The following is a 13,539-nucleotide window of genomic DNA, read 5'->3' as shown; positions in this document are numbered from 1 at the left end:
GCAGGGGCCAGCGATGGCACATTGGCCTCGTATTCGGGAACAGGCGGCAGCGATGGGAATGTGGGCCAGCCCTGCAGCATGGCACATGCGCTCTAGGCTGAAGGGAAGGCCGGGGATGATGGTAACACCCTGTGAAGAGGCAGACCTGCCCTGCTCTGCTCAGCACACGCCCAGACGCGTCTCTCACATCAGAGCTGGAAGGCTTTGTGTGGGAGACAGGCTGGGGCGGAAGAGGGAGAGCATGTGTCTGGTGGGCAGGAAGAAAGGGCATTAGAGGTACCGCTGGGAGAGAGAGGCCAGCCTGAGGCTGCGAGCGACAGCGGGAGGGAGCGCCACCCTTCTCAGCCCCGTGTGCCCATCATGCTCTGCTGGGGAGCCCTAAAAATGCTGATATCCAGGCCTTACCTGAACAAATTAAATCAGAACCTCTGGGTGTGGAATCCAGGTATTGGCATTATTTCAAAAGTTCCCAGGGCTTCCCTGGTGGCGCAGTGGTTGAGAGTCCGCCTGCCGCTGCAGGGGACACAGGTTCGTGCCCTGGTCTGGGAAGATCCATGTGGGCCCGTGAGCCATGGCCGCTGAGCCTGCGCGTCCGGAGTCTGTGCTCCGCAACGGGAGAGGCCACAACAGTGAGAGGCCCGCGTACCGCAAAAAAAAAAAAAAAAAAAAAAAAAAAGCTCCCAGGTGAGTCTGAAACACAGAGAGTGTTGAGAACCAGGGCCTGTGCCTGAGGGACCATCTGGGCCAGTGGTTCACAAAGTGTGGTCCCTGGACTAGTGGCATCCACATCAGCTAGGCACTTGCAGATTCTAGACCTCAACCCGATGTACCGAATCAGACGCTTTTGCCGCGATCTGTGCTCTCCCAAGCCCTCTTGGTGTTTCTGTTGTCAGTTAAAGTTTGAGAATTACTACTCTAGGCCGACGGCTTTCAAGCCATGGCTCCGTGGGGCTGTAGGGTCTCTCTTTGGTCACTTTGGGGAACTGAAGGAGGCAGAACAAGCAATTCCCAGCCGTCTATTCTGTGACTTGATTTATTTTGAAAAAATTAAAACGTTTCTTTGATTAAAGAAAAACAGTTCCAAAACTGCCAACATAGTCCAGCTTTCTCATTTTTCAGGGGAAACACCCAAGTCCCTTAGAGGGGAGGGGCTTAGCCAAGGCCACAGGCCAGCTACCAAGGTCTCGGGGCAAGGCCAGGCAGGGGAGCGCCCTCACACCCTCAGCACCCCTTCCTTCACGCCCACCCTCCGCAGCACTGGTATGTGTCCCTTTCTTTCACAGGTTGACGCCCTACGAGTGGTACACACCCCACCCGTGTGCCCAGGGCCGGTGCAACCTCCTGGTGAATCAGTACTCCCTCGGCAACAGCCTCTGGTTTCCGGTCGGGGGCTTCATGCAGCAGGGCTCCACCATCGCGCCTCGCGCCTTATCCACCCGCTGCGTCAGTGGCGTCTGGTAAGATCCTGGGTCCTCCGATGAGCCCTGATCCAGCTTCCGGTAGGCAGGAACCTCAGCTCTGCCCTAGGACAGCCTCTGCCAGCTCAGAGGGTTTGGGGGCAGTGGCTGGGTGCGCTTTGTGCCATCTTTCCTCCTTCTCTGTTCTCTGCCTTGGAGGTCTAGATGCAGAGGGGAGCCAAGGCAGGAAAGGAGACCGAGTGAGAAAATGCCTTGACGGCCCACAGCAAAGCAGTTATAACTTCCTGACCTGAAAACGACCAGAGGTTGAGAGGCAGGGCCTGTGAACACATATGCAGATTTATGCAAATGTAAGCATGTAGCAGGACGTCCCTGCGGGAGAAATCCAAGCCCACGCCCCCTCCAGCAGCTTTCTGGAGCTTTGCCCCTCTGCACCTGGCTCTGGGGGCCTGCCGGACCTGTCCACCTTAGCAGGTGTGGGAAAACGCAAGCTGTTAGTAGCTCGGAGTTGGACAGGACCTCAGGGAGCAAGTTGCCATCATGGTCTACACGGACAGTCAGCCAGCCTCTTCCTGGAGCTCTCTTCTCCTCTTGGCAGGGCAAAAGGAACATGGTGGAATGATTTAATGTGTGGGAAAGTTCTCTGAAAATTTGGAAGTGCTACATAAATGTTTGGACTAATCATTGCTATTAGGCCATTATGGGGGGAAATGAAATACCGATGTAGTGTTGAAAGGCAAGTTTCCCATCCTCACTTAAAAACCCACTGTCAGGTTTGGCGTCACAGCTTATAGGACTTACAACCTTCATTCGCTCCTCTCCTTCTCAGCCCGTGTAAGCCAGAGGAAAAGGAAAGGGGCATGGGTGCTGGGGACAGTGCGGGACCTGGACAGTTACCTAGGAGCCACTGGACTGGGGCTCATCGGCAGGTGGGAACACAGCTGGGACTGATACAGTAGGATTTAAACCCTTGGGGCAAGGTGCTCACCCATTATCAGGTTGTGCCCAGGAGTCACTGAGCGGATCACTGTGGAGAGCTGGGTCTCGCGTTCCCTGGCAGAAAGGATGGTCTTGTCAGGCACAGCCACAGAGCTCCCTCAAAATCCAGGAAATCTGGGCAGAAACCCACAGATGAGAGGTCAGAGGCAGATTCTGATCCCATTCTGCTTGGGCTTTTCCTTCCAGAGGTGCTTGTTCCCATGTGCTGCACGTAGGGCTCCATTGCCTGCTGCCTCCACCTGTCAGCTCCCACCCCCAGGAATTCCCTGCTCCAGCGAAAGTCCACCCGGGTGCTGAGGGGAACCACCTGTCCTGCAGGCTGTAAATAGCTGGCCCCAGGTGGCTCGGTTACGCTGCTCCAGAGCGTCTGTGGAAGCGAGGCTCCGCCCTTCCCAGCCCGACCCAGGGGTGTTGGTGCACCCCTCTGCCTCTTGGAATTCTTGGTTATAAAATCAGGGCCTCAGTTAGGTTGGCTCCCTGGGGGGCGGGAGGTCAGAAAACAGGGCCATCGTGGCCTACCGTGGCACCCTCACCCAGAGCAAGCAACGGAAAATGCCACGTTGCCGAGAATGCCAGCTTCACAATGATAATGCCCCTTTCACCCAGGAGCAAGCCTCCACTGGCCCCTCTGGAGGGAGAGTGGGCATGATTTGCTTTGTGAGCAAAGGTGACGGGCTTGCAATGAGCTCCTTACTCTCTCTGACCCGTCCTTTGTGACCAGTGGCAAAAGCAGCCACGTGGCTGCCCAGGGATGAACGGAGGCCGGAGTGTAGCCATGGGGCTGGGGGAAGCTCCCCAGCCAGCTCTGAGGTCCTGTCCACACCCAGAGCTCATTAACCCGTGACAGTGTGGTAGAGCAGCTTCCGAATGCACGCCTCCACCTGGGGACCACTCACCACCACCACCCCAGCCTCCTCTGGGGGAAACTCATGAGAAACAACTTCCAAGAGAGTGTAAGAACCCAGGCAGGAGCAAGGAGAACAGGTTCTTGGAAATCCACCTGGAAGCTGCCGGCTGCTGCAGCCCCTGGCAAACACTATGCCTTGGTTGGCAATGTCTTCATAATGAGTGAAGCCTCATTAATTCAGACTCCACTGATTCAGAATTTGGCGATTATCCAACCTCAGTTGTGCTTACATATATCTTTGAACCCCTATAAACAAATGAATTAGGAAGCAGATCCATACTGCTGACCAGATGGTAGAAGTCTTGTTTAACCTACTTAAGTGAGCAAACTGGTTTTAATGACTTTAGCATGTATGCTGCCTGAGTTGCAAAACTACTCTAATTTTAAATAAGTCCGATCTGCCCAATAAAACAACCTTCCATTCTGAAATAGCATGACCATTGTAAAAGCATTTTTTTTTTTTTTTTTCCGGTACGTGGGCCTCTCACTGTTGTGGCCCCTCCCGCCGCGGAGCACAGGCTCCGGATGCGCAGGCCCAGTGGCCATGGCTCACGGGCCCAGCCGCTCCGCGGCATGTGGGATCTTCCCGGACCAGGGCACGAACCCGTGTCCCCCACATCGGCAGGCGGACTCCCAACCACTGCGCCACCAGGGAAGCCCTAAAAGCATTTTCTAATTCCAACTTCTCAGCAGTCTGAAGGTGCTTTTCACCAGTTCATCTTGAAGAGTTTCTGCTGTTACAATTTGTAGAACTGGTTCTAGAATACAAATTTCTCAGGCACTTGGCCACATGACTTTGCTTCTCTGAGCCTCGGTTTTCTCTTCTGTAAAATCAGGATAAGATTTTCACCTCCCTGAGTTGTAGGGAGTACAGGAGATAGTGGGTGTGGCTCACAGTAGGTGCTCAGTACATGGCGATGCTGCTCTGAATGTCGGCTGCGTCATGACGGGGCTGCGGGAGGCATCCCAGGTCTAGCTCTGAACAGAGCCTCCAGGGCTGGCACCCTTAGCTCATTCACTAGCTAATTACTCACCATCTCTCAAGCTGTCTCATGTTCATGGACACCCTTCTTTTGAGTAGAAACCCAGTAATCACCTCCTTTAGGAAATAAGAGAAAGAAAACCACTGTCTTCTTCTAGGCCACCCTCCCAAGCTGTTCGTTTCTGTTGCCATCAAATGCCCTGCCTCCTCTCTCTTCCCCCACTAAGCCCCTCAGAAGAGGGCCACCTGGTCTCTCCCGTGTCGCAGCAGGACTGGGGAGGGGGCTTAAGACTCCTGGGCTGCCCCGGCAATGATGACGTCTTGGTCTTTTCCTACATAGGTGGGCATTCACGCTGATCATCATCTCATCCTACACGGCCAACCTGGCAGCCTTCCTGACCGTGCAGCGCATGGATGTGCCCATTGAGTCGGTGGATGACCTGGCTGACCAGACCGCCATTGAGTATGGCACGATTCACGGAGGCTCCAGCATGACCTTCTTCCAAGTAAATCCATATGGTTGCTCACCAACATCAGGAATCGGGCAGAATAAAGTTGAGATGTTTGTCCACTGGAGATAAAAACATCTTGCCTCATCCCATCATCCCTTTTGAACACCTAGTTTGGAGGTTCTCATGGGGCTCATTTTTCCCCTGCTCCCCCAAATACCCATGGAACCAGGTCCCCAAAGCACTTGGGTTAATATCAGCCTTGTCCCAAAGTGTTATACATGAATGGTTAGTGCTACTTGAGATGATTTTAGTGGTAGAGCTATTTTTTAATTGCAGTGGTTTCATATTTATTGTAATGAGTATTAGAAAAAAATATGCAGTGACTCTAACCTGTACTTTTATTTATATTTCTGCACAAGATGAGGCTAACATATGCATTTAAATTTTTTAAGTAGGCTACATTTTATAAGTAGTGCCTAGACAAAGCAAGATTGGAGTAATACACAAATGACTAACGTGTAAGGAAATTTAGATTAAGCCGAGCTGGTTTCATTGATCCCAGACTAGATAGATCTCAGATCAGGACCCTTTTGGCTTCTCCGAGGTTCCCTTGCAAGGCTCAGGAGCCGGCCCTGCCACAATGGTGTGTCAGCTGGCAGGCTACCAAGGCAGGCAGAGCCGGGCCAGGCATAGGAGTAGTTTGCATTTGCTTCAGGCTCTCTAGGGAAGCAGATTCCCCTGGAGTCAGTGAGTGTCTATCCAACCTGTGACCCAAGAAGTTCATTATCACACTAAACAAGTCCAAGGCCTTCCGTTTTCTGTTTCCCATGCAAGTCTCAGGGGTACTGGCACAGGGACCAGTGAAGACATCATGCAGACACAGGGTTTGGCTAGACCCCCAGAATTCTCTCAGTCTTGTTATCATTTGTAAACTAGAAGCCAACATTGGATATGTGATTGACAGATTAGTTTAGGGTTGATAGAGAAGAGCCGGCACTGCTCCTTCAGATGACGTCTCTTAAAAGTCCAGAATGAACCTGAGTTTGCTGCCTCTGCACTGAAGGACAGTAGAGGACACAGCCAGAATTTCCATTCTCACTTTGGTCAGGACATGGAGGTTGGCAACGGAAGATGGGTGGATGAAGCAGAACCAATGATCGAAGCAGTAGGCGGAGTTTACACACCTTCAGACCCTGTTCCTTCTTTGTCTTTGTAAAAGGTATCAGAGGCACAACCCTCTCCACCTGCCTTTCAGCAGTGACGTTGTGAGGTGAAAGGGAACGGGTTCTTGAGTATAAGGAGGGGACTGGGTAGCAGAAGGGCCAGAATTTTAGAGGCCGCTTGGATGCCCTCCCTCTCCAGGCCACCATCTCCTTTCTCTTTCCTCAACCTGCTTCCCTGCGTTCTTTTCCCAGAATTCCCGCTATCAGACCTACCAGCGCATGTGGAATTACATGTACTCCAAGCAGCCGAGTGTGTTCGTGAAGAGCACGGAGGAGGGGATCGCCAGGGTGTTGAATTCCAACTACGCCTTCCTTCTGGAATCCACCATGAACGAGTACTATCGGCAGCGCAACTGCAACCTCACTCAGATTGGGGGCCTGCTGGACACCAAGGGCTATGGGATTGGCATGCCAGTCGGTATGCAGGAGAGGAACAGCCTCTTCGGGTAGCTCCGCCCAGGCAGGCTCCGGGTAGTGCAAGCGGTCGAATGCAGCCTTGAAGTCGACAGCCCCTGTTTCTAGAACCAGGTTCACAGGGACTTGAGATGGGCATTCTTAAGGTTTTAAAAAAAAGCCAATCCACATCCTTCCAAGTCCTCAGAGATTAGTACCCAGTCCTTAATTATGGAAGGGCTAACTGATTAGTTATTGATAGATGAATTATTAAAGGACACATGGGTGCCCTTGGTGTATTTTTTTTTTTTTTTTTTTTTGCCACACCACACAGCTAGCTTGTGAGATCTGAGTTCCCCAACCAGGGATTGAACCCAGGCCCTTAATTATGGAAGAGCTAATTGATTAGTTATTAATAGATTAATTATTAAAGGGCACATGGATGCCCTTGGTGTATTTTTTTTTTTTTTTGCCACACCACACAGCTAGCTTGTGAGATCTGAGTTCCCCAACCAGGGATTGAACCCAGGCCCTTAATTATAGAAGGGCTAATTGATTAGTTATTAATAGATTAATTATTAAAGGGCACATGGATGCCCTTGGTGTATTCTTTTTTTTTTTTTTTACCACACCACACAGCTAGCTTGTGAGATCTGAGTTCCCCAACCAGGGATTGAACCCAGGCCCTGGGCAGTGAAAGCATCGAGTCCTGCCCTTTGGCCATTTCTCTGATGTCCGCCATCTCTACTAGCAGTGGAAAGGAGATGGAAGAGATGGTAGGACTCAAGTGAATTAATTTTGCTATTAGTGTCCCTGGTGACAGGTTTACTACGAAAGGGGACTGATGTGATCGGAGGAGGTGGCTTTCACATCATCTGTGGATCTCACTGGTCCATCTGCTCTGGGTCAGAGCAGGGAGCTGAGAGTGGGCAGGAAAGCTCTGGCATTCACCTTGCTGACTGCGCCGTCGGTTTGTTATAGGAAGGTAGAGATGCTTGGCTTCCAGAAAGGTATCCCAGCTGTGCCTTGTAAAGAATATCCCTGCTTTAGGCCTTCCCCTGCTGATGGTTCCTCTATCAGAAGGTGGGGGGGAGCATGTTTGTGACTCTGTGACTGTGGAGGAGGTCTGAAAATGTCCCCCAGTGTTTCAGACATGTACCCTTCCCACACACACCATGGAGAGCCACATTGTATAGGGCTGTCCTTGTCCAAGTCTGTCCTCATGCAAGGTTGTCCTGAAACCAAGCAGCGGGGGAAGAAGCAGGAATGGAGGAAATCATCTCATGTGGGGAAACTGATACACAGGATGTGCATCTTTGTTGGTATGTTACACACCACTTCTCTCCCTTTTTGTTTTTGGAAGTGTAGTTAATTTACGATGTTGTGTTAGTTTCAGGTGTAAGTTAGTTTCAGGAAAGTGTTTCAGGTGTATATCTATTCTTTTTCAGATTCTTTTCCCTTACAGGTTATTACAAAATATTGAGTATAGTCCCCTGTGCTATACAGTAGGTCCTTGTTGGTTATCTATTGTATATATAGTAGTGTCACACCCCTTCTCTTGATTGGTACCTAACTCAGAGCTCTATAAATTATAGGCCTCACTTATACCTGTGTCATGTGAAGGGCATGGGATGGAGTCAGGTAGATCTGGGAATGCACCCTGCTTCCTGGCTGTGGGGCCTTGGATAGGTTAGTTAACCTCTCAGAGTCTCAATTATCGCATTTTTAAATTCAGGTTTCTAATATGTACCTCAGAGGGTCGTTACAAAGGTTAAATGAATAATCTGGCCTCACCACAGTGTTTCCTCACACTTAGCCTGTTAGGGGCAACATTAGTGCCCTCCCCACATTTTCCAATGTTCCCTCTGTTATTTGATAAAAGCAGATGACTTCTTCAAGACTGATCAGAAACCAAGCCACTGAATATAGGCAATAATATGGTTCACTCTTGAACTCTGTCATTTCTGACCCTAGTAGTTCTGTAAACCGGAAGCCTCACTCAGGGCACCTGCATACCCTCTCCACTTAGCATCATATTTCATTGATTTCATTAATAATATAGATTATGGGCCCCGTTTGAGAAATTTACTGGTTGACGTTGTGTTTCAAGATGGTGGAGGGAAGCACAAAATGAACCTAAGGTGCACCTGGAAATACTCTAGCAATTTAATCAAGTTAACTGAACTGTCAAGTGCTTCAAAAGTTTTCATGGCACAGACCTGTAGAGTTGGCGTAAAGCAGACTGACTCTAATTCTCATCAGTAACCAAGGAAAAGGGGAGGCAAATGCATTGGTTCTGTGTCTGAGGTGATGCTGTTTCCATATGTGTTATCTTAGTCTTCTCCCACCTGCAGGGGAGATGTGGTTCTTCCCATTCTAGAGGAGAGAACTGAGGTTCAGAGCTGATAAGTTACTTGTCCAAGGTCACAGAATAAGTGGAGAGAAAAGCTGTGCTTGAGCCTAGGGGGCCTATCTCCAAATCCAGCATTTCACCTCTCAGACCGTGTTGCCAAACGGGTCCACCAGCTCGACAGGACAGGATAGATGGGGAAGGTGAGCTATGGGTTAGCCCAGGTTCTTAGATCAGCCTGGGAAGAGCATTGCATAGTCGATCGATGGGACAGAATTTAGGTCCAGGAAAGACGAGCATGTGTGTCCTTCTTAAGTGGAAAGTAAGGGTGTAACTATGGAATAAGCAGTGTGGTTAGACCCAGGAAGATGACGAGAAACAGGACAAGGAATGAGATGGAAAATTAGTCGGGTAGCTTAGGAGCTAAGTGGGCAAACACGGAGTAAGCAGAATAATCCTTTCATGGGGCCCTTGGTGTGCTATTGAGATTGGGTTGAAAATGCCTCGAAAACTGCTTGAAATGCCTTGTTGGCTGGATACTTGTCTCTAAACCTGGAATAGTCATTAGTCTCACCACCTAACACCATCTGTTAGGTCCAGTAGCCATTCACTTCAAATGTGTGGTAAGCACCTGCTATATAATATATGAGGTGCTGCTGGCATTCACCCAGATCACATTCAGCGCTGCAGGCCTGGGGTTTGAATGCCCAAGGGTAGTTGCATCTGGAGCAGGGAAGGTTCTATCTATGGAGTCATGGGCTGTTAGAGTGCTAAGAGATCTGGGAGCTGATCTAGTTCCTTACCTGTCAAAGTGCAGCCCATGGCCCAGCGGCAGGGCACTGCCTTGGAACTTGTGAGAAAAGCAAAATCTCAGCCCCCACCCGCAGACCCACTGAATTAGAGTCTGCAGGTCGACAAGATCCCCGGGGGATTCCTGTGTGCGTGAAAGTTTGAGAGCAGGAATCTATTTGTTCCAGCTTTTGCCTGTATCCTGCAACAAAGCCCCTTTCCCTGGGGCGTCTGTCCACATCAGGCCTTTACAGAGCTTGGACAAGAAAACTGGGCAGCTTAGTTCACTTCCAGCCTCCTGGCAGCTTTTTCTTAATGATTTTTCTTAATAATTTCAGGCCTTAGCCTGTGCTGGGGCATCGAGCTTTCCACGGTTTCATTTAAGCCTGTTTTTGTGATTAAACCTACATTCCAGAACCAAAGCTCCTTGACCATACCCCATACGAAAAATTTAAAAAGAATTGCACTCAACAGAGCCTTCTGTCTGAGGAGGGAGAGAGGAGCGATGTAAACGGAGTAGTGGACGGGGTCAGGGGTTCTGGGGCACCCAGCAGGCAGCTGTGCGGGAAAGGGGGTGCCCCAGACCGATTCTCCACACAGATGGAGGAGAGGAAGCTTCCACCTCGCTCTGGGTGGCCCTTTTCTTATTGGTGGCCGCTCCGGGTAAACAGTTGTCGGGTGTAATGTAGTGAGAGTTACAAATGGCAGAGAAACTAATTTCAATAAAGTAGAAAATAGGCAACTGATTGCGAGGTTTGTGTCACAGAAGATTTCCCTCCTCGGCCTCCCAGGGGCAGGCGGACCGGGAGCTTGGCAACCAGCTTCCCGCGTGCTGGTGGGGAGGTGGGTTCACCCAGGTAGAAAGTGTTGGCGCCTGGGTGGGGAGGTGGGCAGCACAGCTGCCCGGAAGGCTGTCACTTGACCCATGCTGGGGTCTTGGCCGTGGGCTGGGCGTGCCAGTCAGCGTGGAGAGAAGGAAAGTAGAAACGCCTGGTGCCCTGCATGGCGCGGAGAGTCCTCAGTCTGAGCCAGTAGAGAGCCGTGCTCCTGCGGGGGGACCCCTGTCCCTCCCCTCCTATGTTACGTGGGCAGGGTGGCAGGGAGGTTTGCCTGGGAGGGAGCAGAGAGATGCAGACGGGGGCGCTCACGTCCTGTGTTCCGGGCTCTCCTGTGACCCACAGGCTCCGTCTTCCGGGACGAGTTTGACCTGGCCATTCTCCAGTTGCAGGAGAACAACCGTCTGGAAATTCTGAAGCGCAAGTGGTGGGAAGGGGGCAAGTGCCCCAAGGAGGAAGACCACAGAGCCAAAGGTAAGGGTGGCCAGGGCCTCCCCCGCCTGCCTGGAGGACCAGAGCTGCTGCTCGTGAGGCGTCCAAATTCCAAGTCACACCAGGTTGAGAGCAAGCCTCGGAAGGAGCTGAAGGCCGGGCTGGGACTGGCTGGGCTCACCCCTGTCCCAGGGTCTTGGGCTTACTGTACGGCATCCACTCCCGCCCGCTCCCGAGTCCTAGAGATGCCACCCCCGCCATGCTTCCTGAGTCCAGCCACTTCTGCGCCAGCACCACCTCTTCCGCCATGGCCCAGGCCACCAGCACCCCACGGTCATACGATTACAACAGCCTGGGCTCCTTTTCCCGTGTTGGCGCCTCTGCACTGTTCTTTCCACCAGAAGCCAGGGTGATTCTTTGTAAGACGCACGTAAGGTTGCAGCCTTGGCCTGCGCAAACCTTCCAACGGCTTCCCATCTCACTCAGAATCAAATCCGAGCTTTCTATGGCCTCCCGACCCTTCCTGATCTGTTTCCCCCTTTTCTTCCTGTTCCCCAAGCCTCCCAGCCGCCTCCCACCTCGGGGTCTGCACACTGTTCCCTCAGAAGGTCCCTCAGAGAGGCCTTCCCTCCCCACGCCACACATCTCTCCCCTTCCCTCGGGCTCTGCTTTTCAGAGCTTATCACTACCTGATAGTATAGTTTCTATTCATTTGTTTACTTTCTGCCTTTTCGACTAGAATGTAAGTTCCATGAGGGCAGGGTTTGTCTTCCTTACAGGGCTGTCCACAGGGCCTGGCACATGGATATTTTATTGAATGAATCATAAATACGACTGGATAGAAAGCAGTCCCTGACTGACGTGTAGTTGAAGAGTGTCGAGGGTCCCTGAACACCCAGCATTTTCTATAGGGGGAACATATCCAGGATAGTCTCGGGTTACATCTGTTGTAGATCCATGAATGCCTGTTAGTTATTTTTAGAATGCCCTTTCATTTTCAAAGTGTCCTGGCTTGGGCAATGAATCATATGGTCACCCCAGTAATCTACTGCAGCCTTGCTAAAATATGCAGCAAATTTACCTATGCACACTCGCCCCTGGGGAGGCAGCTGGGGAGTAAAATGAATGATGCTCTGTGCTTCCCTCTCTGCTCAGCGTGAGTGATTATCCGGGATGAGACAGTAAGGGAATGACTTTGTGTTTCTAAGGGTCTCCCTGTGCCTCTTGATCCTTTGAGGAGAGGGCTCAGGAATGTGGACCTACAGGGACAAGCCCTTTGTCGTTTGGAGGAAATGCTGCCCCTTCCTTTGCAGGAACGGTGGGAGGCCACACCATTCTTGGCTCTCCACTCCCCAAAGGTCAAAGGTGGAGGAGACTGACTCTGTTTGTTCAGAGAAAAAAAGAAATGGGGGAGGTACAGAGAAAAGTATCAGAAAACTTTCATGGATTTGAAAGAATGCACTAGATGTTGAAGACGCCCAGGACCAGTATAGGAAAGGAAGCGGGGAGCGGGACATTGCAGGCAAGAAGCACCTTGAGGGAGGATGCAGAGGCAGAGATCGGTGCAGCGGGCAGGGCTGTGAGTGGGGACCGCAGGTGGTGTGGGTGTGAGAAGAAACATTCCCGTGGGGCGATCTGGGCTGCCTAGACGGTTCGAACCCGGGAAGGTGTGGATGGCAGGATGTGCCTCCACCGCCCCCTCCCCAGAAAAAGACTCATGGATTGAAAGCAGTCTAAATCTGACTGGGCCCAGAAAAGTCAAAGTAAAGTGAGATTATTGGTAAGATAATATATGTCCATGTTTTTCTGTGGGAACAATGAACTTCAGAGTGGCGGGAAGGAGCGCCATCTTACCAAGGAGATGGAGGGAAACAGTAGTGGCTTTTGATCTGGAGTAATTTAAAATTTAGGGTTGGCCGAAAAGTTCGTTTGGGTTGTTCCATAACCTCTTACGGAAAAACCTGAACAAACTCAATAGAAACAGAGAGGTGGACCTGGGACCCAGAGTGAAACAAGAGAAATGTCCAGGTTTCTGTTGCCCTAGAAGCCCCTGGTCGCCCTCCAGCTGCCCCTCCCCACAGTGGGTCGGGTGCCTTCCGTGATTTTGGATGGAGCCCTCAACACACTATGTTACAACTCTTGGTTTCCTCTGCCCGGGTGATGGCACCTTAGATGTGGACCCGTCTCACCCACTTCTGTGTCCCTGGCCTCCCTACAGAGCCTGGCACGTAGTAGGGGCTCTGTGGGATGTGTGATTAAAGCCACTGACTGGTAGCTGTCAAAAGCCACCAATTACTGTCCTCCTGGGCCACGCTAAGGTGGCAAATGAAACTGTGCTATGATGCTTTCCCGAGTAACCTTCACGCTCACAGCTCTCTACTCCTTTGAGCTGTTCCTGCCTCTGAACAGCTGACTGAACGTATGCGGGGATGCAGGGATGCTGTAGATGCGGGAGGCCGGAGCAAAACAGGGGGTGGGCAAGAGCAAGGGCTCAGAGGGGTGCAGGGAACCCACAGGCTCCCCACCGGCCCCCTGCTGCCAGCTCTGTCTGCTCCGGGCCTCCCGCCTCTTTTCCTTACCACTAGTTGTGGATCTCCTGGCTTTCCTTTCTTTTATAAACCTGACCCTATTTGATCTCTTTGAGCCTGTTTCCCCTCGAGACTCACTACTGAGTTGATCCCAGCTCTCCAGTTTCCCCTTTCATCCTTGACTCCTAAGCCCAGCCACAGGCCCTTCCCCTTTGTGCCCTTATTTCTCT

The 13,539-nt window shown here is 51.4% G+C and overlaps 1 protein-coding gene across 1 annotated transcript in view; it reads left to right on the top strand.

Moving 5' to 3' along the window:
* GRIK4 (glutamate ionotropic receptor kainate type subunit 4) overlaps window positions 1-13,539 on the top strand; it is a 307,625-nt gene that overhangs the window by 279,108 nt on the left and 14,978 nt on the right. Inside the window, exons 14-17 of the mRNA XM_032640427.1 lie at window positions 1,284-1,457; window positions 4,647-4,812; window positions 6,174-6,399; window positions 10,695-10,823. Coding sequence (XP_032496318.1) covers window positions 1,284-1,457; window positions 4,647-4,812; window positions 6,174-6,399; window positions 10,695-10,823 — 695 coding nt within the window. The remainder of the gene's footprint in view (window positions 1-1,283; window positions 1,458-4,646; window positions 4,813-6,173; window positions 6,400-10,694; window positions 10,824-13,539) is intronic.

The sequence above is a fragment of the Phocoena sinus genome, chromosome 8 (assembly GCF_008692025.1).
Source record: "Phocoena sinus isolate mPhoSin1 chromosome 8, mPhoSin1.pri, whole genome shotgun sequence".
Taxonomy (NCBI): domain Eukaryota; kingdom Metazoa; phylum Chordata; class Mammalia; order Artiodactyla; family Phocoenidae; genus Phocoena; species Phocoena sinus.
This window is presented reverse-complemented; position numbering and strand designations above follow the sequence as displayed.